We start from the raw sequence: 24,817 nt of genomic DNA, 5'->3' as shown, positions 1-24,817 counted from the left end.
GGTGGTGGGGGCATTTGAGTCCCCCTGGGTGGTGGGGGCATTTGAGTCCCCCTAGGTGGTCTCCAGGGGTTCGAGTCCCCCTGGGCAGCCGGGAGGTTTGACTCCCCCTAGGCGGTCACCAGGGACCAAGAAAGTCCCCAGTGGTGGCAGGTTCTGGGTAAGGACTGCTGGGTCTGTGGTTGTCTTTGTGTTGTCTTTTTGTTGTCTGTTGTGTTGTTTGTTGTGTTTGAAGGAAAGGGGCAAGCAGAGAGTAAGGGGACTCTGACTTTCGTCTCTCTGCTCCTCATAATAGATGTGGGGCTTCTCCCTCACTCATTTCCTGTGTTAAGGGCTATAACTGGAGCCAACTGGGGTTAGTCTAACTCAAGACAGAGACTTTAAGGAATATTCCTAAGCAGCTGCTGAAACTCCCTTTGTTTCAGGGAATTCCTTGCCTTCTGTGGCATGATGTGGACTGCCTCCCCCTGATGTGGACTTTCCTCCCCCTTGCTGGTGGGAAAGCATGGCATCTGAAGTGGAGTGGGCCCAGGTGGAACGTGAAATCTGTTAGCAAAGAGATGACTGAACTGATGGTTGATTTTCTGTCTCAGGGATTTAATGGGTAATTGTTAAAGAGGCTTTCGGAGTCTTTGGTAACCTGAAGCTTTGAAGTTTTGCTTGAATGACAAATGGGATAAAATGCTAGGGCACTGGTTGCTGGAACTGGGTTTGTGCTTTTGAAATCTGTTGATAAACATGTTTTGTGCTTAACTGCTATTGCAACAGTTCACAATTGGTTAATATTTAGTCTTCACTAGAGATTGAGATGTTTCTAAGAAAATGTAAATGGTTTTCTCTTTGCCCGCCTAGAATTGTAAATGAATCTCTTTGACTCATAAGACTTTTCCTTGATATGCTAAGTTACTCAGGAAGTACTGCTAAATCAATGATTTGGGTTACATTTGGGTAAATGCTGTAACTACTCCAGAGGTTCTATACATTTCCTAAAGTTTTAATGTTTTGATAGGGGTCATCACTTGATATTTAACCATATCTATTCTGAGTTTTTGTCATTTGTAATTGTTTTAATTCTCTTGTAAGAAGAATTCCGCCTTAAAGGAAATACATATGGGAGACTTTCAGAACAAATACAGGTCTTTGATATGTTGAAATCCTGGAACTGAAATGGGTAAGAATTTCCAGAAGTAAAAGCTGCACTCGGACTAAACCAGAATTAGTACGGTGACTCAAGGTAAGAATGAATCTCCAGGAGCTTTCCTAGAAAGGCCTGTTGAAACCTATAAAATGTATAGCCTGATCGATCCTGAGGCACCCAAAAATCAGAGGGCAGTGAATCTTGCTTTTGCCAGTCAGCCCCAGATATAAGGAGGAAACTTCAGAAAATTGAAGGATTTGAAGGGAAGAATCTGACTGAGTTAGTGGGAAGAGCAGAAAAGGTGTTTACCAGCTGCTTCATTTGGGACAAATTCCTTTTCTGCTATCCCATCTACAACAGGGATGCACAGGAGGACCCTAACATTATGAGGACCATAACACACAGAAGGGTTAGAATATGGGACAACATACTTGGGCCAAGACAATCTCAAGTTCAGATGAAAAAACAGATGCCTGGACATTTTACCCAGGAAGTTATATTTAACTTCCTTCTGAGTTACTGACTGCAGTGACTTGAGTGACAATATCAAGGCCAGAGCAGTAACCCCCAAGGTGAAGGACAAAGGGAACACTCTCTGGAGTGTGCATGTAGAACTGGGCCACACTGGAAAACAGTGGTGCCCTCCTCTCCTTAGGGATTCAGAGACAATTAGTCCTCTGTTCCCACTAAGGAGAACACTGCAGCTTTCTGGTAAGTATTCCCAGCGTGGGTCCCCATAGGCCCTCTCAGTTCCATTTACTATGACTCCAAAAATCCACCCCACAGTTGCCAACCACACTCGATTACATTTCCATCACATAAGGGGCACAGCCTGAGCCTCCAGATGGAGCTGTGATGGGAATTTGCATTGTCCAAGGACAAAGTGTTTGGGCCACAGAAACCCACTGCTCAAAAACATGTGAGGTTGGTTGAGAACGGTTGAGAAAGTGCTGAATCAGAGTTCACATCAGAGTTCAAGTCTGGACTTCACTACTTACCAGCTGCTTCATTTGGGACAAATTACTTCACCTCAGTTTCCTTATCTGAAAAACAGAGAGTTCACCTAATAAGACAGTGAAAATACAACCAGGTAAGTATGGCCATTGCAGTACAGTGCGCCTGGCAGGTAACAGTCAATACTCATTCACACTCCATGTTGTGATCACTGAGTCATTTTGTAATAAACCTACAGCTAATAGTTGGCCTTCAACACCCATGTCCATACTGCTGGGGAATAAGTCATTTCTGCCCCCTGTTCTGGGGGGAACAGACTAGAAAATGAGATTATGCTGGAAAATCAGGAGGCAGCTACTCTGCATCTTTCTGCAATGCCACGCCCCCGACTGCTCTTTTCTCCGAGTCTCTTTCAATGTCCCCACTGTAGATGCATCTCAGTTTCTGTCCATCTGTAACAAAGGTTCACATGAGGCTGGGTGGGCTGGGATGCTGCTACTTTTCTTTATTTTATAGGAACTTCAATTTCTACTGTACTTAGGTCTTCAGGTCCCAAAACTAACTGGCTAAATTCTCTGTATCACTAACTCCAAGTTTCGAAAAGACAACCCCACTGACTCAGGTTGATTCAGTAGACCCCATGGTTCAGTCACCTGTGGCCAGAGATCCTGGTTCCTAAATTATGCAACTCTTCTTGCTCACTGTTCTCTGGGCACATGGTCCTCCCCTGCCTGCCAGGCCCTTTACCACCTGACGACTGTTGCAGGGGCTGGGTAGTTTACCATCCTACTGTCAGAGCTAATTACTTCTTCAGACCCTCAGTTTGATCTAAGTTTCTCAAAGAATTGTCCCCTGGCCTCTGATCTAAATTAAGTCCTCCAATTATACTTTCTTGGTGATACTACCATACCTCTGCTTTTCGGTACTAATCAGAGTTTCTGACTATATGTTCACTTGTTAAGTTGTTCATTGTCAGTCCCTTCAATTAGCCTGAAAGCCCAGGGACTGTGCCTGTTCTGATTAGTCTTAAATATCCAGTGCGCACAGGCATTTCTGCCATAAGGTAGGCGATCAGCAGGTATCAGCATAGATGAAAAATTGCAAACACAACTCCCTAGACCCTGTAGACACTGTAGAGGCATTCTAAAGGATAGATCAACTCCACATGGTTGCATTCCCAAAGTATTGAGAAATACCAGAAGTACTCCCAAAGTTGACAAGTATCTATAGTATCCATGAGAAAACAAAGATCTGCCTGTCTTAGGAAGTAGAATTGCATAGTGGACTGACTTCTGGGTTTGGCAGAAAAGAGATCTTATTAGCTGTGTGATCTCAGGCTGGTCAGTTAGCCTCTCTGAGCCCTGTTTCTTGACCTGAAAAGTGTGAGGGAAATACTTGGCACAGGGGTGGTGTGGATTAAATGACACTAGTCATTGGAATACTGTAGACACATCATAAATGGCTTTTATTTATACCTTTTAGCAAATGGGCCCTAAACACCTTTTCCCCTACATTCTCTCCCCTGCTGGGGATAACAAGAGTTATTCATGTCTCTGGCACTTCTCCTCCTGGTCTTTTTACATTTCCAGGACATTCCACGGCTTCTGCCAATTAAGAAATAATCTAGAGATCATTTCTGTGCTTCTTGTAGCTGTACAGTTTTTTAAACAACCCCTGTGGGTAAAAGAAATCACCTTAATTCTTTCCTGTTCACTTCACACAGCTTTACTATTTGTACCTCAAAGGTGCAGGTGCAGCTGGGGAAGTCAAAGGCCATTTACTAGGGCCCAGATCCACCACTTGTGTTTCCTTGGGTAAGGTCCCTAAACTCTCTGAAACCAAGCCCAAATCCATCCATTTCACTCTATCTCCCCAGCTGCGTTGCTGGGGCCCATGGATTGCTGCGTGCTTTCTTATTATCCTGTCTGCTTTCTGGTCCCTACAGCACTTCTCTTCACAGCAGCAGGATGCTCTTTCCATACCTGAGGTCAGATTATGGCTGTCTGCTGCTTAAACAGCCCCCATGCCCAGGGCTCTCTGATGGTTCTGAGAATCTGCACTCCATGCCGTTCTCTAACCTGTCTGCCTCCTCACCCACATGTCTGCCGCTCCTGGCCTATACCCATCACACTTGACCCCACTTCCCTTCTTCCTGCTTCTCCAAATGTATGTGCTCCTTCCTATGTTTGCACTTATGGCTCCTTGCAACTGAAACTCTTCTACGAAATTCTTTACTTGCCTGGCCCCATTCTATTCATTCCTCCATAGTCCTTTGCTGACCACAACATTTAGAGTAATCTGCTAGTCACTGCTACATTTTGTTTTCAGTTGAGCAACGCATTCTTGTTTATTTAAGTGTTTGTTTGTTACCCAGCTCCTCCAGCTAGAATACTATCTACATGAGGGCAGGGACCCTGCTGTATTTGTTACCATTGTGTCTGGTCCTTGAGAGCAGAGACTGACACATAGTAAGTACTGGTTGAATGTGGAATGAATAAATGAATTAGTTCTGGGTGCCTGATCAGAGGCAGATAGATAAAGAGGTTATAATCACAGACTCTAAAGTCAGAATTGTCAGAATTGCCAGATGTAAACTTTACCTCCACCACTTTCTCGGTGACTCAGTTCTTTCATCAATAATATCAGCATAGCAATGACCACCTCATAGTGTTCTTTCAGATGTCAAGGAGACAATCCATCTTTATTTTATGTCTTTGTTTCCACCTAGGCAATACCAGGGCTGGAAACGTTTTTGAAGTGTCATCCTCCATTTTGTTCCTTAGTTAAACCCGCGACATGAAGCCAGGAAACCACACAATGAGTGTCTCTGAATTCTTCCACCTGGGCCTGTCTGAGCAGCAGGAACAGCAACCCCTCCTATTCAGCATCTTCCTGAGCATGTACCTGATCATGTGCTAGGGATCATTGTCATCATCCTAGCCATTGTCTCTGATTCACACCTCCACAACCCCCATGTTCTTCTTCCTGGCAAACTTCTCCCTCACTTATTTGTGTTTAGCATCTACCACAGTCCCCAGGGTGCTGGCGAACATCCAGGCCGATAGGAAAACCATCACTTACAGTGGATGCCTGTCTCAGATCTACTTCTTCCTATGGTTCATTGGTCTAGATGTCTTCCTTCTGGCAGTGATGGCATATGACTGGCTTGTGGCTATTTGCCACCCCCTTCACTATGCCTTGGTCATGATTCCCAGAAGATGTATTCTGCTGTTGGTCATGTCCCTAATACTCACTGACTCATACTCTCTGACCCACACCATTCTCCTGGCTCAGTTATCCTTCTGCACTGACAACATTATCCCCCACTTCTCTTGTGAACTTTTCCCCCTGTTGAAGCTCTCTTGTTCCAATACTTATGTCAACCAGTGTGTGTTAATATACTGGGGAGAGGCCTTAATCATCTTGATCCCCTTGTTATTTATCATTTCCTATGTCCGCATCATGGCTGCCATTGTGAGAGTCCCATCAATGAGTGGGAAGTGGAAGGCCTTCTCCACCTGCAGCTCCCACCTCTCAGCTGTTTGCTTGTTCTACGTGTCTGCTATTGGGGTCTACTTCGTTCTCTCCTCTGCTGATTCAGCCAGCAAGAACAGGATTGCAGCAGTGATGTATGCTGTGGTGACTCCCATGCTGAATCCATTCATCTATAGCCTGAGAAACAAAGACTTGAAGAGTGCCTTGGGGAGACTCTTGAGTGGAAGGGCACTGTGATCTCCATGAGGCCAACGACATCATTCTGAGAATTCAGGGGATATCAACTAATAGAGTTATCTTGGTGCCTATCTAAATCTGCATCTGCTTCTTGCCAGCTTTCCAACCTACACTAAATTAAATAACCTCAGTGAGCCACAATTTCCCTACTCATAAAAGGAGGTAATAAAATACTCTCTATCCTGTCAACTATATTAAAATTAAAAAATTTAAAAATGTATTCTCTATCATGCAGTGTTTCTGAAAGAATCAGGAGAAAAAATGTTCAAATTTTCTCCTTCTGGGCATTATGCTTAGATCTTCATTCTCTGAGCAATGTTCAACATATTTCTTTGAGGCAAATATTTGCATTGTACAGAAGAGAAAACAATGACTCAAAAAAGGTTAAATTACTTATAGGAAGTAACACAGTTATTAAGTGGCAGAGCCAGAATTTGAACCCAGGTATCTGGTTCCAAAATGCACACCTGTAATGGTTACACTATGCCTAAATGGATATGAAATCACAAATTTCTCTCAATTTTTTAAAAGATTTTATTTATTTATTTGACAGGGAGAGAGAGACACACACACAGTGAGAGAGAGAGAGATAGAGCACAAGCAGGGGGAGTGGGAGAGGGAGAAGCAGACTCTCCACTGAACAGGGAGCCTGATGTGGGGCTCGATCTCAGGACTCTGGGATCATGACCCGAGCCAAAGGCAGGTGCTTAATGACTGAGCCACCCAGGCACCCCACAAATTTCTACTAGTTACTAGTTTGTTTTCTTTTCTTGCTTCTGTCACATTATTCACATACACATTTCCAATCAGCAACTTCTCTCTCAATACTACCAAATGACTTAAGGATGGGACAAGGGAAATCAGAAGCTAGGACAAAAGTATAAACAGCCTCAGATCCTCATACTTCCCCAAGAGAACAGGCCCTCTGCTTGAGCATAAATCTGTAGCTAGCTTTTCTGAAATGACTTTTGAATCAAGCCACATGAGCTGGATTCTCACCATGTTTCTTTTATGAGGCCATCATTCTTCAGTGATTACAATGCCAACAACCTATGTTCAGATACATTTTTAAATATATTGATTTCATTACTGCATCCCCCCCTGGGGGGGTCTATCCTAACAACCTGTAGAGGATTTTTCAATAACCCACAGGAGAAACTTTGGAAACTTCACTACGCTCCATCAATTTCTTCCCTGCATAATTATGACACTGAAATCTCACTCACTGACCAACTCAGATTTTTTCAATAGTTTTTTAAGCGAAACTAAGGCTTACACTGGAATCACAAATACCCAGTTTATGTATCAGTTTCAGTATTCACTTCCTGAATGACTTCTAGCACCAATGGGCACCAATGCCCCTTTTCCAAATATAAACAAGTGAATAGTATTAGTAACTACAGTAACTACCATCTAAGGCTGTTGTGAGAAATCAAAAAGATAACACATGTAAAGTGCTTAGCCTGTCTTTAACACATATGCTGCAATCTTCAAGTTCTGCTTAAAATACAAATCACATGTAATTTTCTCTTGTCCTCCTGGATCGATGAATCCAGGAGGACTTCACCAAGGAGGTAACATTTGTGATGGGTTTTGAAGTATGGGTATGTTATTGCAAAATAGAAAAGAGAAGTTTTTCAAGGCAGGAGGAAAAAAATACAGAAAAACACAAATTTATGTTAAGACAGGAAATGAGAAGTTACTGGTCTGTAGGTGTTTTGACATGGAGATGTAATGTTCCTGATCTTGGGGCGTCCAATCATTTCCTGAAGTAGTCAGTTTTTACAATGTGCACAGACTGGGTACTGCCATCTAAAATGGTCCCTGGCCATTAACTCAGTGGTCAGTGCATGCTTATGATTCACCTGATCTTCAAACACTAGAAAGCAAGAAGGGTGATGAAATCAGCATCTGGCTAGACTTCAGGCAGCAAGAAAAGTCAGGGATTTGTTGACGTTGTTGTAACCCTGGTTGGCATCACCAGAAGGCACGGGTAGGAGCAAAGAATTGCAGTTTCAGGCACCATTCAAGAAGGAGGTGGTCCAGAGCCACTGAGTGCTGAGACACACCCCCGATATCATTTGAAAGCTGGAGGCTAAAGTTCTGGTATCAGAGATTCATTCACTAGAACAAGCCACCCATTTCCTGAAGTTGTTGCCTTACCCAGTTGATGGTCCGCAGACCACAGAGCAGGAGTGAGCCTACCCCAAATCCGGGAGCCAGCTGATCCAAATCTGAAATGTTAACCCAAAGAAATGTAAACTAAGTAAAAGGTGGTGGTTGTTGTCTAAACACTAAGTTTGGGGGTGGTCTGTTATGCAGCACTAGACAATTGATAAGATCTTCTCTGAGAGCTGGAGACAGCAGTGCCTTCCTCAAAATGCCTGCCTCACCCATTTTCTCTAGACTAGTAACTTGCAACAGATGTCAGCGCAGCCCGGCCTGAAATAACAGTCCTGCCTACAGGAATATTTACCTGATTCATCCAAAGGGGAGCAGCACTTAGCTAATACATTTCACTAGTCAATGAAGGAATGTAAATGGCTGGAGAAAGAAACCATGAAATATTAGGCTAGACAGGGTAAAACTGGTTGACATGGGAGGACTCTCCTGTGAGTCAGGAGACAGGAACACCCAGAACAAGGGCTCCTACACTTCTGAGACCATTGCTGGGCTCGGACATGATGGCACTCACAGCCAGTGGAATGCAGATGCTGCAACCCCTTGCAAAGTAAAGAGGAAGAGGTGAGAATCTCAGGGATTCTGGGGTCATGTTGGAATGGATTCATCATCCGAGACCGGAAATCATCTGAGATACTTTCCCTAAAGCAATAAGGAATACATTAGTGAGGAGAATAACAGAATCACTGAGAAGTTGACTATGACGAAGTTTTAGAATATAAGTGAGGGCCAGAGTGGATGGCCAAGAAAGAATTCTTTTTTTTTTTTTTTTTTTAAGATTTTATTTATTTATTTGACAGAGAGAGATCACAAGCAGGCAGAGAGGCAGGAAGCAGGCTCCCTGCTGAACAGAGAGCCCAATGCGGGCCTCGATCTCAGGACCCTGAGATCATGACCTGAGCCGAAGGCAGCGGCTTAACCCACTGAGCCACCCAGGAGGCCCCCAGGACCTTTTTTAAAATTAGTCCCCATATAGTACGTCTTTAGTTTTTGATGTAGTGTTCCATGATTCACTGTTTGCGAATAACACCCAGGGCTCCATGCAATCTGGGCCTTCCTTCATACTCACCACCAGGCTCACCCATCCCTCCACCCCACCTCTAAAACCCTCAGTTTGTTTCCTAGAGTCCATAGCCTCTCATGCTTTGTCTCCCACTCTGATTTCTCATTTCCCCCTTCCTTCTCCTGATGTCCTCCATGCTGTTCCTTATGTTGCACAAATAAGTGAAACCATCTGATAACTGACTTTCTCTGCTTGACTTATTTCACTCAGCATAATCTCCAGTCCCATCCATGTTGGCAGTAACCTCTTCCACATCGGCCACAGCAACATCCCTCAAGACACATCTCCAAAGGCAAGGGAAACAAACAAACAAACAAATATCCAGAAGGTCTTCTGTGGAGAAGTCCAAACCTCTGTCATCTAAATACTCCCGGTAGGGGCGGAGACAGGCGAGAGCAGGCTTGATTCACTTTTTCCTAGTTTCCTCTCACAGGGAAGGGATAGATCTCTTCCCCACATCAAGTGTCTACCCAGCCTTCTGTCCCCACACCACATTCTGGCTCAGAGCCATCTTCCTTAGTCCCATGGGACTCTCACATTTTAATATTCTTGTGATTGTCTGGATTTTTTGCTCACCTCAGTTTGTATAGGATTATTTTGGTGGGTGGGAGCTGGCAGTCTAATAAGTTAATTACCCTCTTAGCAGGAACTTGAAACCCGAAGGCTCATAGAATTCAAACAACCCACCCCAGGATAGCAAGGCCAGGACACCTTCTGTCTAGGTTGGAATCAAATTTTGTTGTTTTCCACCTCCTGTTTGGAGCCCCTTCTTCCCCAGTTACCAGCTTTCCCAGCAGATTTCCCAGAGCAGCCACCACACTAAGAATGGAGATGCACACAGATCCCTGGGGACAAAATTTATCAAATGAAACCCAGCGATGTGCCATGCGTTCCCTCCGTGCATGCTCCTCGGTGAGTGCTGGCCTAGGAAGCCAAACCATGAAGCTGCAGCAATTACTTCAGATTTGTCTCTGAGGACCAGCTTGGGGAATCACACTCCTGGGGCACAGAACCTAGAAATACTTCTGTGACAATGTGGAAAGCACATCCAACCTCCCCCTCTGTAGTCTGGGCTGCTGCTCTCTGGCTGGCCTGGTACAGCCCATGGTCCTGGGGCCTCTGCTCTCTCATTTGCTGTAGGCTAAGAAGAACCTGCAGGCCCAAAGCAAGGTCCTGTGAGACCAAACCAAGAACAGGTGCTGGGGGGTTGACTTTGATGGTGGATGCTGCCTGGGCCAGACACCTGTGGTGAGTGCTCCAAGAAAAAGACAGGGGTGGGTGTTCCCTCTGATACCCACAAAAGATACCAGTCAGAGTCCCTGCCTCCTGTCTCTCAGCCCATCCTGGGATGGGCAGTGGAAACTACTTCCTTAGAGAGAAAGTCACCTACGTCTGCCCCGGCAGAGGATGGGGTTAAGCGGAGTTGGCCTTGATTCAGGGTGTCGAGGGGCATGAGAAATGACTTCAGATTCCCCCTTGCTATATTCACATCTTCTTTGTAATATTATGCAAATGACTTAATTTTACTGAATTTCAGTAACCCATTAGTGAAGTGTATGTAATAAAATGTGTAGGTTTTCAATTAGATGCTGCATTGTGTAGTGCTTAAAATTCAGTGTTGGCTCTTACTGTTCGCAGTTTAGATGGGCTTATGACCTGGAAGTCAGGGATGAGGATCTCAGTGAACATATAGAAGTGACAGAGGGATCCTGAAACTTACCTCTCCAACAGCTACCTATCACCTTGCTTTTGCATTTTAGAAGTTTTTGTTTTGTTCTGTTTTCGTTTGAGACAGAGAGAGAAAGAGAGAGCATGAACAGGGGAAAGAGGCAGAGGGAGGGGGAGAAACAGACTCCCCACTGAGCCTGGAGACCCATGTGGGACTCCACCCAAGGACCCTGAGATCATGACCTGAGCAGACGACAGGCGCTTAACCAACTAAGCCACCAAGGTGCCCCTAACTCTGCATTTTAACCTCTCAGCCAGCTTAATCTCCTTTCTTGGGTGGTTTGAAAAGTAGGGAGCAAAGCAGACCTTGGAGGGAAGGTCTAGGAACTTGAAATAGAGACATATGTGAATCGGGTGGGGGGTGTTTCTTTTAGAGAAGGCTAGAAGTACCAACTTTTTTTTTTTACACTACTTAACTTATTTTTTCTCTCCTTCCAGAAGGAGTAGTGGCATGGACAGAATCAACCAGTCCAGTGTCACTGAATTCCTCCTCTTGGGTCTTTCTGAGAGTCCAGAGCAACAACCTCTCCTATTTGCTATCTTTGTGGGCATGTACCTGGTCACTGTCATGGGGAACCTGCTCATCATCCTGGCCATTGGCTTTGACCCACACCTCCACACGCCCATGTACTTCTTCCTGGCCAACCTCTCTTTCGCCGATGCCTGCTTTTCTTCCACCACTGTCCCCAAGATGCTAGTGAACATCCAGAGACAAAGTCAGACCATCCCATATGGAGGGTGTTTGGCCCAGATGCACTTCTTCATGACATTTGGAGCGTTGGACGACTTCCTCTTGGGGGTGATGGCCTATGACCGCTATGTGGCCATCTGCAGGCCTCTTCACTACTCCATGCTCATGAGGCCCCTGGTGTGCATGCTCCTTCTGGTGGCATGCTGGCTTCTCACCAACCTTGCTGCTCTCCTGCACACTCTGCTTATGGCTAGGCTTTCTTTCTGTGCAGGCAACAGCATCCATCACTTCTTCTGTGATGTGGTCCCTCTGCTGCAACTGTCTTGCTCAGACACCAGCACCAACCAGGTAGCCCTATTCACTGTGGGCTCCATGATCCTCACTGGTCCTCTCTCTCTGATCATTTTGTCATATGCACACATCATATCCACCATCCTCAGGGTCCCATCTGCCTCTGGGAGGCAGAAGGCCTTCTCCACCTGTGGGTCCCACCTCACTGTTGTCTTCCTGTTTTACGGCACAGCAATTGGTGTCTATCTGTTTCCCCCTTCATCTCACTCTGGGGGTAAAGACAGGGTTGCAGCTGTATTTTACACCGTCGTGACTCCTATGCTGAACCCCTTCATTTATAGCCTCAGGAACAGCGATATGAAGGCTGCACTGAGAAACCTTTTTGGAATTCATACATTGTCTTCTCAGGAACTTTGATCCTACATGTGTATTTTGACATTGCGCTCTGGAGAACCCATGTGTTTGTGAAGCATCACCATCACCTATCACATTGGCTAAGGTTTCAAAAGAAGCGATCCAGGATCATTCTCTTAAACTTCAAACCTAACAGTGTATGGTGGGTGTATTTCATAAAGGACCTGTGCTATGTTATAAATGTGAATATTTCCCTGGTGTTGTGTAGGGTGATCTAAGCTACACGGGGCTAATGTCAATTAGAACTTCTTCTGTTTGCTGTTATCATAATGCATGTATATATTTTAACCTATGATTCAATCAGAAATAATTAATCTCCAAATTCTATATCTGGCAGAGGAAACACTGATTCCATGCCTTTATGGCATTCCCTGATAGAATTCAAAACAGCATGCAGCTGTACATAAATGCAATTAACTAAATACAAGTCCAATCATCATGATTTCTCCATAAAGCTTATTATCTCTTTTATTCCATGTTCTTAACTCTCTACATGTATTATGACTTTTATTTTTCCAATTATAATGATCTTGGGTTAAATGCTATGATTATTATATTTTACAGATGGAGACCAAAGCTAATAAGTGGGGAAAGAAGTATTAAATTTAGTCTTAGTCTGACTCTGGTATTCAAACTTCTGCTTTACTGTCCTGCTTCTTGGTGCTAATGTTTGTGGAAAGAGACATATTCACTTTAAGCTAGTATGTACACTGATGCCTACCATATGCCAGGCACTGTGATATGCACTATTGGTAAAATGTAAAAATGAATGAGATATTGTCGATACCTATACATGGTAGAGACAGACACGTGTCCAATTTAGTCAGATGGTGACCAGTCAAGTCAGATGGTGATAGTTGCCATGACAAAAAGTAACATGTGTAACCGTGGTCAGGCATAGTTTTACCCATGATGTGACATTTTGTCAGCTCACTGGAACTAGTGAGGAAAGAAAAGTGAGGATTCCACAGTGACAGGCTGTTTACAATGAGGGGCATGCAGGTTGTTGGAGCCATGTCAGCCCAACCTTGGAGGTGTTTTGTAGTGGTCTCTCTAAATATGGGTCTTAGGTTTTCATTCCCAGTTCTGTTGGCCAATTCTCTTGGCCAGTTCTGTTCCTTGTAGCTATCTGTCATTGTCAGTGCTTTTGAATTCTAGTTGTAGATTAGTGTTTTCTGGAGCTTTAGAACTCTCTAGAGAAGAGATCCTAGTATTTTTTATAAACACAAAACAAACAGGTAATTCTAGTGCAGCCAGGTTTGACAATCCTGTTGTGGGACATCCTTCATGGCAGCAAAAGGGCAGATGAAATAAGGTATGAAAATACCTACCTCATTTTTTGCCCTTTCAAGGTAAAAATCAGTGAGGGACCGAGCATGTTGACAGCACCAAGAAGTTCCTGAATACTTAGCCCTGGTTGAATCCTTTTATATCTTACTCAATTTTTTATTCTTTGTTTGCTGTAATTTACTAGCTTTCCATAAAACCCTTCTGGACCTGCTATCTTTGAATAATGCTTGGTTTACTTTTATGCATGATTTTCAAGTATACTAACAATATTATCTGAGTGAGGCAGTCATCACTTTCAAAGAATCTGCTTATATTCTTATCTTTGGGCTTCTACCTCTGTTCAAAAAAGGCAAGCAAGTGGATGCTCTGTGCACTGGATTTTTTCCTTGTTCCTCTTCCTTAGAATCACTCCTGGGTGGGGTTGTATATGGCAGTGTACCTCCAGGCAGTGGACAGCCATCTGTTTTCAACTCATTACACTATATCATGATTTTATCCATGAACCAGGTTCAAGTGTTTTCTACCCCAACAGACCAATGGTGTGAGCTGAGTGAAAAGAAACTGAAACCATGGTCCAGAACATGGGGATCATGACCATTCCTGTTGCCTTGTGCTCTCTGGACATGCTTGAGCCTAATCCCAAATGGAACATTTCTACTCTTCCTATGTATATGTATCCATACTGGAGAATGGGATTTGGGGGTGAGGCAGAGAATATGCATATTTTCGGCCTTGGTAGTTAATACTGGAAAGTTAGATAAAGTGCTTTATCAATTACACTCATCCCTATAATATGTGAATAAGTGTGGTCTACTGCCTCAGCCACACTTATACTGTCCTTCTCCACTAGACACATTCTTCTGGGTTTGTAGAAATCATGTTTTGTGGGTTTTATGTGCATTTGTCTGAGAACTCATGTAGTTTATCTCTTGTGCCTATGCTTATTGATCATTCGCCTATTTTCTCTTGTAACAAACATGTTATCATTATTTTGCTACTGTTTAATTAGGTATTCTCCTTTTCAAACATTAATTTGTAAAAATTATATATTGTAGATAGGAGTCCTTTGCTAAATATATGTATTGAGGATTTTTTTATTATGTAGCTTGCTTTTTATGGTCTATTTAGAGTTAATTTTGAGTAACAAACACGCACAAAAAGATTCAACTTCATTCTTTTACATGTAGTGTTGCAGAGCCATTTATTTAAAAAATGTTTCTTTCCCTACTGATTTGTCTTGGCACTTTTTAACAAATAGCATGGAGGGCAAGGGGAGATGAAGAGGAAAAGGGAGTTGAGGTTAATTGGAAGGGGAGGTGAACCATGAGAGACTATGGACTCTGAAAAACAATCTGAGGGTTTTGAAGGTGTGGGGGGTGGGAGGTTGGGGGAACCCGGTGGTGGGTATTAGAGAGGGCATGGATTGCATGGAGCACTGGGTGTGGTACAAAAACAATGAATACTGTTATGCTGAAAATAAATAAAAATATAAAATAAAATAAAATTCCTGCTGGATTTAAATACAAGGGGTTACTTCTGGATTTTCAGCTCTGTTCCATTGGTCTAAATTCATTTTCATGCCTATATCATACTATCCTGATGACTGTGCTTTTGTAGGAAGTTTGAAATCAGGACATATGGATCCTGACACTTTGTTCTATTTTTCTCTGAGAATATTTTTGTTAGTTGGGATCCCTTTAATTTCCATATATAGTTTATAATCAGCTTGTCAATTTCTATAAAGAAGACAGCTGGGATTTTGGTAGTAATTATGTTGACTATACAGATCAATTTGGAAAGTATTGTCATCTTGACAATATGAACTCAAGCCTTGAACATGGGATGTATTTCCATTTGTTACATGTTTAATTTCTTTCAACAATATATTTTGTTGTATTTAGATAATGAATTTTCCACTTATTTTGATGAATTTATTCTTAAATATGCTATTCTTTTTTATCCTATTATAAGTAGAATTGTTTCTTTTCTTGCTGTTGTTATGTTAGTCCCCATACAGTACGTCATTAGTTTTAGATGTAGTATTTCAAGATTCATTGTTTACGTGTAACACCCAGTGCTCCATGCAATACGTGCCCTCCTTAATACCCATCACCAGGCCAACCCATCCATCCATCCCACCTCCCCTCTAGAACCCTCAGTTTGTTTCTCAGAGTCCACAGTCTCTCATGGTTCTTCTCCCCCTCCAATTCCCGAACTCCTTCATTTTTCCCTTCCTTCTCCTAATGTCCTCCATGCTATTCCTTATGTTTCACAAGTTACTGAAACCATACTATAATTTACTTTCTCTGCTTGACTTATTTCACTCAGCAAAATCTCCTTCAGTCCCATCCATGTTGATGAAAAAATTGGTTATTCATCATTTCTGATGGCTGAGTAATATTCCATTACTCATTAATGGACCATGTCTTCTTTATGCATTCCTCTACTGGAGGACATCTTGGCTCTTTCCACGGTTTGGCTATTATGGACATTGCTGCTATGAACACTGGGGTACATATGACCCTAGAACTGTTTCCTTAATTTCATTTTCAGATTGTTCCTTGATAGTGTGTAGAAATCAATTTTTGTATATTGACCTTGTATTTTGCAATATTTGAATCTACTTATTCATTTTAATAATTTCTTTTTTGATTCCTTAGTATTTCTTACAGTTGGCCACTGAACAATGCAGATGTTAGGGAAACTGACCTCTACCATGCAGTCGAAAATCCCAGTATAACTTTTGACTCCCCTAAAACTTTACTAATAGCCCACTATTAGAAGCCTTAAGAGTAACATAAACAGTCAATTAACACATATTTTGTATGTTCCATGATTATATACTGTATTCTTACAACAAAGAAAGCTAGAGAGAAGAAAATGTTATTAAGAAAAAAATAACTTACATTAAATTCTCAGGAATTATAAATATTAGATCAATAAATACAATGCAACAAAAACTAAATTAATGACAATGTAACAAAAAATAAAAAGAAATGATAGGAATAATAAATACTAGAGCATAATCAGTTAAATCAATAGAGAAAAATCAAGAAAAAGAAAAAAGTAATTCAAAATTAGGTGATTGGATTAAAAAATGCACTTGTGTACCCCAATGTTCATAGAGCAATGGCCACGGTCGCCAAACTATGGAAAGAACCAAGATGCCCTTCAACGGATGAATGGATAAGGAAGATGTGGTCCATATACACTATGGAGTATTATGCCTCCATCAGAAAGGATGAATACCCAACTTTTGTAGCAACATGGACGGGACTGGAAGAGATTATGCTGAGTGAAATAAGTCAAGCAGAGAGAGTCAATTATCATATGGTTTCACTTATTTGTGGAGCATAACAAATAGCATGGAGGACATGGGGAGATAGAGAGGAGAAGGGAGTTGGGGGAAATTGGAAGGGGAGGTGAACCATGAGAGACTATGGACTCTGAAAAACAATCTGAGGGGTTTGAAGTGGCGGGGGGGTGGGAGGTTGGGGTACCAGGTGGTGGGTATTATAGAGGGCACGGCTTGCATGGAGCACTGGGTGTGGTGAAAAAAATAATGAATAATGTTTTTCTGAAAATAAATAAATTGGAAAAAAAATGCACTTGTTTGGTGATGAGCACTAGGTGATGTATAAAAGTGTTGAATCACTATATTGTACACCTGAAACTAATATTATGCTGTATTTTAACTAAGTGGAATTTAAATAAATCCTTAAAAAATGAAAAAAAAGAAAGTCATAGGGAAGAGAAAATACATTACACTACTGTCCTGTATTTATTTTTTTAAAAATCCACATATAAGTGGATCTGTGCAGCTCAAACTTGAGTTGTTCAAGGCTTAAATATATATACAAAAATAATCAGAAAATAAATAGAGTTTTGTTCCTTCCTTTCCAGCCTAGATGTCTTTTATTTTATTTTATTTTATTTTATTTTATTTTTTGCTTGACTGCCCTGGCCAAAACCTCCAGCAAACGTTGACTAGAAGTGATATTGTTACTGAACTTAAAGGGGAAGCCAAGATAGAGGTCATGGTTGCACGACACTGTGAATATACTTAATGCCACTGTGCTTGCTTCGGCAGCACATATACTAAAATTGGAATATGCTTAATGCCACTGACTTGTGCATGTTAAAATGGTTAAAATGGTAAATTTATGTAAATGTTATGTGTATTTTAGCACATTAAAAAATAATCAAACAATGCAATTTATCTCCTAAGCAAAATAAAAGGATTAATGAAAAAAATCATATGAATCTCAGAACAAAAAATAAAATTGGAGAACTATTTGGAAAAATAACAGAGACAAGTTATTTAGAGATAAATATTAATGACTTCAGAGTTCAAGGGTCTAGAGAGTGATGAAAAGGAAAGAAAATGAAAAGCTCGCACATCTACAGGTTTTAATAAATTTTAAGAATTTCAAAGTCAGAGAAAAGTTTTGAGACAAAGGGGAGTTTTGCCTGCAGTAATCGTACTCGTATCAGATTTCTTAATAGCTATACTGGATGTAAAAAAAGCAATGAAATATTTTTAATGCATAAAAAGAATATAGCTTTAAAATCAATAATTTATATCCAGCAAAGTTGTCACTCAAATGTGAAAACATATTACAAATATTCTTATATATCTAAATAAAGATAATTTGTATATCTGCATAAAGCTTCAGAAGGTTTGCCTCACTGAAACTTGTGAAGGAAACACTCAAATTAAAAGATAAACATTTTTTAGGCTTGCATGGAGCACTGGGTGTGGTGAAAAAATAATGAATAATGTTTTTCTGAAAATAAATAAATTGAAAAAAAAAGATAAACATTTTTTAAGGAATCGTTGAACACTACATCAAAAACTAATAATGTATTATATGCTAGCTAACGGAACATAATAAAAAAAAGAGTAAAATATTTTTTTAAAGTATTTATTTATTTATTTTAGAGAGAAAGAGAGCATGTGTGAATATGTGGGTTGGGGAGAGAATCCTTAAGCAGGCTTCTGGGGAGCCTGATGCAGGGCTGGATCCCAGGACCCTGAGATCATGACCTGAGGTGAAATCCAGAGTCAGCCACTTAACAAACTGAGCCACCCAGGCACCTTAAAGGACAGACATTTTTAGGAAATGCTGCAAGATATATGGAAATTAAAGATGGCTTACCATCTTGATAAAATTTGGGGTTTTTTTAAAAGGCTTAAACTAAAGGAAAAATGAGAAAGTATATCCATTACAAATCAGAATTAAAGTTCCTACAAATCAGTATCAGAAGACAATCAACCCAGTAAAAATGGGCAGACTTTTCATAAAAGAAGATATAAGAATGGCTGACAAGCACAAGAAAATTTGCTCTGGATCATTAAAGACTGGGGAAATGTGAAATAAAAGCACAAAGAACTACAACTTCATATACTTAGGATGGCAAAAATGTGAACTCGGAGATTTCTATTTGAGACAATATTTTGTTTTCTGACTTACTTACCTGAGAAAAGTCCAGAAAGGATAAGTGAACTTCCCAAAGCCACAGAGCAGTTCATTTAGAGTTTGGGGACTGGGCAACAGACCAAGATTTTTCCCACAGTGAATACTTCAGAGACCGGTGTTCCCAGATGTCTCTGCAACTTCCAGCAGGGAGCTCTGGGGACTGCTCCAGAAACCACAGGGAGATAGCTTCTTTTTTTTTCTGCATTTCTACTCAGTTTGGCTGACTCAGGATCTAGGGTGGCCCGCTCTCATTTCTCCATCCTTGGAGGAGATGAGGGTTCCATGTCCCAGGGAGTCCTTTATGCCTTAAATGTAGGGGAAGATGCTGTCTTTTCATCTGGTCATCAAATACAGTTTTTCCACTCTTGACAAGTGAGAACCCAGAGCAGAAGAGTCAAATCTCTACCATAATGTGAAAAAATGAGGAGCTCTTCTGGGCCCAACTCAGAACTGACAGTAAGTCATTGGCCATGCATCCCCCTTCCTTGTCAGTCAAGAGAAGCAGAATGGTCCTTTGGAAATTGTTTCAGGAATCCTGTTTTTGGTATCAGTTGTAGTACTGAACTTGGACAGATTACAGCAGTTCTTGGAGATTCTGTTTACTCATTCATAAAATAAGAGGTGGTGAGTATTAAGGAAGGCATGTATTGCATGGAGCACTGGGTGTGGTGCAAAAACAATGAATACTGTTATGCTGAAAAGAAGTAAAAAAAAAAAAATATATATATATATATATATATATATATATATATAAAGAGTTGTATAAGATGGCTTAATATCCATCAGTCCCTAAAGGATAGAGTGGCAGGGTAGCCTTGATCCAGAGGTCTACTTCACTGGGCTATGAATTTAACCCTCTAGTCCCTGAAACTACATTCCTGAAACTTCCACATATTCCTGAAAGGGATTTGATATGTGGATGGAACATGACAGGTCGGATTGACTGTTTTCAAATATGGAAAGGCAAAGCGATTCAGGGGAACATTTCTTAGCACTCGGAAGGGGTACAAAGGAGCAGATTCAGACCTATGAGAAGATACATTCCTACTAAATCGGAATTCCAAGCATCCATTTTCTCTGCATTTTTAAATTAAAACCCAACAATATTTAGTTTAAATGTAAAATATAAACAAACCACACATTCAGTGCTTGGGAAGAAACACAACCAATTAGACTTACTAATTCAACATTCAAATACTTTAAACATTTTTTCCCATTGTATTCGAATGTATGCTAGGCAAGAACTTAGAACCTAAGTTCTTCATATACCTCTTCCATTAACTGTAATTTACTTAAAGTATAAAAGCCAATGCTGGTACCTAAATGATAACATCACACAGTTTCATCATAGCTTAAAAAGCCATTTTACTGCCCATCCATCCACTACCTTATTCAATAGTACATGCAAAGCGCATACATAAAAAGAAACAAAATGAAGAAAAATGAGTCTCTGGCACTGAGGGAGACACCTCAGTGTCTCCCCTAATGGGGATAAGCAACTAATTATAAGGCAATATGTCAAGTGTTCCAGCAAAACTCAAATACAGAGCTGTGGGAGCAAAGAGGGTAAAAGCAATGGATTCCAAAAGGAGAATATGAAGTATTGTCCAGTGTTGACATGCAAGCTCTTGCCAGGTGGAGAGGAGGAGGAAGCATCTAGGAAGGTGAAAGGGCTAAATACCAAAGTCACGCAGGCAAGACACATGAGTTGTCTGAGGACTGTTAGTGGTTTCACAGGTGAGACTGGTGTGGTGTAACAGGGAAGTCTCACTGGACAGAAAGATGGAAACAGACTCAAGAAGGGCTAATAATGTCATGATAAGAAAGAGCCTAGATGTTTTTCTGATGGTGAGAAGGAGACTCACAACAGCTTATGACATCAATTCAAGTTATCTTTCTTCATGGGGGGGGGACCAAAGTTTGACAGTTGAAATGAATTATTCGAAGCCATATTACAATGTTTGATAAAGAAGGTGAGTCAAGGGGTGCCTGGGTGGCTCAGTGGGTTAAGCCTCTGCCTTTGGCTGGGGTCATGATCTCAGGATCCTGGGGTCAAGCCCCGCATCGGGCTCTCTGCTCAGCAGGGAGCCGTCTTCCCCCCCTTCTCTCTGCCTGCCTCTCTGCCTACTTGTGATCTCTGTCAAATAAATAATTTTTTTAAAAATCTGAAAAAAAGAGGGGGAAGGTGAGTCAAAATTTTCTGAGTACAAACTAAATTTTTCCCTTTATGTTATGCAACCTAAATACTCTGCTTGGAGACAAATAGATGAGTCTCATGTAGTGGCTTTAAGTATACAGATATAGTAGAGATTCGATTCTGTGAAATACAGGAAATGCTCCCATGTGGTGTGGATCTCATCCAAGCACTGGGTTAACTGAAATGGACTTGACTCACATCAATCACACTCACAAGAGACTGATGCATAAGCCAAAAACACCATTAATTTCATTTGCCATGAGAACTGTAACTGCCAAATTGGATATTTACATTCTCTAAGGCAAAAGATATATAAATTAATGTGACTGCAATCATCATTTTACAATGTATATTTATATTAAAACATCACACTGTATACTTTGCATATATACAGTTTTTAATCTATTAATTTTATCTTGATAAAGCTGGAATGAATGAAAAAACAAGTTTATTTATTTTTAAAGATTTTTTAAACTTATTCATTTGATAGAGAAGGAGCATGAGGGGGTGGAGAGGGGAGAGGGGCAGAGGGAGAAGGAGAGAGAGAATCTTAAGCAGACTCCACACCCAGTTGGAGCCAGGCATGGAGCTGGATACCATGACCCTGAGGGGAAATCAAGAGTTGGAGGTTTAATTGACTGAGGCACCCAGGTGCCCCAAAGAGCTGGGAACTTTAAAAAAGAGACTGAATGGAGTAAATTTAATTTTAACAAAAATGGAATTATAAATACATATGTTGTTCTGAAAATTTACCTTAAAAAATCTTAATTTGATTATATAATTATTTAGAATTATTATCTATAATTATATATTACATATATTATTTTCATTTCATTTAAATTAATTTTTAAATGTAAGTAAAACATTGTTTACTTAATTGTATTATTCTTCAGCAAAAAAAAAAAAAAACCTAACAGGATCTATGTGATCAGAGCACACTTGTTTTTTCACAAGGTATGTATGGGAAACAGCTGGAATAGTTTGAAAGAGCCTTGGATAGCTGGTTGGGTGCTTACACCAACCTATTAACTATACAAAGAGTGATCCAAATGGTCTTTTATAACACACACTATTATAAATTTGAGTTTTGCCAAAACAAAACTGACTAAACCACATGATGTTTCTAACAGGAATATGAAATACTTCCCACACAGCATTATTTTACTTTTTTTTACTTATCATAAAAATTTCTTTCATATAAACTATGGAGTATTATGCCTCCATCAGAAAGGATGAATACCCAACTTTTGTAGCAACATGGACGGGACTGGAAGAGATTATGCTGAGTGAAATAAGTCAAGCAGAGAAAGTCAATTATCATATGGTTTCACATATTTGTGGAGCATAACAAATAGCATGGAGGACATGGGGAGATAGAGAGGAGAAGGGAGTTGGGGGAAATTGGAAGGGGAGGTGAACCATGAGAGACTATGGACTCTGAAAAACAATCTGAGGGTTTTGAAGTGGCCGGGGGATGGGAGGTTGGGGTACCAGGTGGTGGGTATTATAGAGGGCACGGCTTGCATGGAGCACTGGGTGTGGTGCAAAAATAATGAATACTGTTATGCTGAAAATAAAAAATAAATTAAAAAAAATAAAAACAACAACAACAACAAATTTCTTTCATATAGAATTCCAGACATGGAAAGAAGAAATCAGACCAGCATCTATGAATTTCTTCTCATGGGACTCTCTGAGCGGCCAGAGAAGCAGCCTCTCCTGTTCGGGCTTTTCCTGGGCATGTACCTGGTCACCATTCTGGGGAACCTGCTCATCATCCTGGCCATAGTTTCTGACCAGCACCTCCACAACCCTATGTACCTCTTCCTGGATAATCTTTCCTTTTCTGACATTGGTTTCATCTCCACAATAATTCCCAAGATGCTATATAATATTAGCTCAGGAAGTAAACTGATTTCTTATGGTGGGTGTCTGACACAGCTTTATTTCTTTGGCCTATTTGCAGATCTGGACAACTTTCTCCTGGCTGTGATGGCACTTGACCGTTATGTTGCCATCAGCCACCCCCTCCATTATGCCATGACCATGAACTCCCAACGGTGTATCCTGTTGGTGGCTGGGTCATGGATGGTCACTACCTTCCATGCCCTAGTGCATACCCTCCTGGTAATGAGGCTTTCTTTCTGTGGCCCCAATATCATCCCCCATTTCTTCTGTGATCTGGTCCCACTCCTGAATCTGGCTTGCTCCAGTACTTATGTTAATGACCTGGTGCTCATCCTTGTGGCAGGAACACTGCTAATTGGACCCTTCATCTGCATCCTTACATCTTACTTTTATATTGCTTTGGCCATCCTAAGAATCAATTCCACAAAGGGTAAGCAAAGGGCCTTCTCCAACTGCACCTCCCACCTCTCTGTGGTCTCTCTGTTTTATAGCACAGCTATCGGGGTCTATTTATGTCCTCCATCATCCCCCTCAGGTGGAAAGGACAGAGTCTTCTCAATAATGTACACAGTGGTGACCCCCATGCTGAATCCCTTCATCTATAGCCTAAGAAATAGGGATATGAAGGGGGCTCTGGGAAAACTACTCAGAAGAAAAACACTCTAATGGTCCTGACTCCAAGACTCAGAGCTGGGAGTTGAAATTGGCCTCCTGATGGCCTAACCACTGAAGCTTCCCTGAACATGTGACTTCTTTTTTCTTATGTTTGTATTACAAAGTACAGATTGACATCTAAGGACAGGGAGGGACAAGTGATAACAGTAACCTCAGATTGTCTCTGTGAAATGCCCATGCTCTGAGTAGTTTACTATCCACTCTCCAAATGGCTCTTGTTATTTTTACTGGTCTCTAAGCAAAGCCTGGGGGCTTGTATACATATAAAACAATAATGAAAGTCAAAATTTTTGTTTAGGTCAAGTTATAACAGAACTGTGGAAGATGTCATTGGCCCAAGAATATAGGATTCATTATGTCTGGTAGCAAGAAGTACAAAGAAGTAACCTGATACTTTATATTTAAATAGGCAGTGCTAGCTGGAGCATTGGTGGTTCAGTGGTAGAATTCTCGCCTGCCACGCAGTGTTCTATGGAAACATCAGAATGGAGCATAGTTTAAGCCCTGGGTTCCAGGGTTGGCTTTGCCAGAAATGAACTGTGTGACAGCTGGATAATCACTTGATTGCCTCTGAGCCTTGATTTCCTGAAACATTTATAAAAGAGTAACTGAATTATGTTAGTCAAAACCCTATATGCCTATACCCCGGTTCCAGTAATATTTAGTGTTATGGTGACAAGAACTAAAGACTTGAAGTCAGAAGTTACAAATCAGGACCAAAAGCCTTCTGCTCTCACACTATATAATTTGGGGAACATTCTTCCTTTCTGAGGTCTGGTTTCTTTATCTGTAAAACTGGAAAAACAACTACATCATAAGAGTAATAAATAATAAGAAACATATAAGCTTACTTGGGTCACAGTAAGTGCTCCACAAATGTTTATGGAATCCAGATCTTCAGTTCTGTTATTTATCTTAATTAATCTTAGGACTTCCCTTCTCTCTATTGGGAAAACCCTCAATCACTCCCTCTCTGGGAGCCCTGTTTCCAGTCTTCTTATTTATTTATGAAGGCTCTTCTACATGATTTCTCTCTCTGGTAAATATTTTGGAGGTCTCTGAATATGGAGGTAGAAAC

General features: G+C 41.1%; 2 protein-coding genes and 1 pseudogene across 2 annotated transcripts; all 3 read left to right on the top strand.

Moving 5' to 3' along the window:
• Positions 1–4,885: 4,885 nt before the first annotated feature.
• Positions 4,886–6,570, top strand: LOC122917042 (annotated as a pseudogene).
• Positions 6,571–11,244: 4,674 nt separating this feature from the next.
• LOC122917041 (olfactory receptor 1N2-like) lies at positions 11,245–12,192 on the top strand. Its single transcript, XM_044264390.1, has one exon. It carries the CDS (start codon positions 11,245–11,247, stop codon positions 12,190–12,192), a length of 948 nt encoding a protein of 315 aa, XP_044120325.1.
• A 10,586-nt stretch (positions 12,193–22,778) lies between these two features.
• Positions 22,779–23,730, top strand: LOC122916846 (olfactory receptor 1361-like). The gene has a single exon (XM_044264233.1). The coding sequence runs from the start codon at positions 22,798–22,800 to the stop codon at positions 23,728–23,730; it is 933 nt and encodes a 310-aa protein (XP_044120168.1). The 5' UTR covers positions 22,779–22,797.
• Positions 23,731–24,817: the final 1,087 nt, after the last annotated feature.

The sequence above is a fragment of the Neovison vison genome, chromosome 9 (assembly GCF_020171115.1).
Source record: "Neovison vison isolate M4711 chromosome 9, ASM_NN_V1, whole genome shotgun sequence".
NCBI lineage: Eukaryota > Metazoa > Chordata > Mammalia > Carnivora > Mustelidae > Neogale > Neogale vison.
The sequence above is the reverse complement of the archived record's forward strand: the minus strand, read 5'-3'. Positions and strand labels throughout refer to the sequence as shown.

Coding starts and splice junctions, on each gene's coding strand:
- LOC122916846 (XM_044264233.1), top strand. CDS start 22,798: ATGGAAAGAAGAAATCAGACCAGCATCTATGAATTTCTTCTCATGGGA.
- LOC122917041 (XM_044264390.1), top strand. CDS start 11,245: ATGGACAGAATCAACCAGTCCAGTGTCACTGAATTCCTCCTCTTGGGT.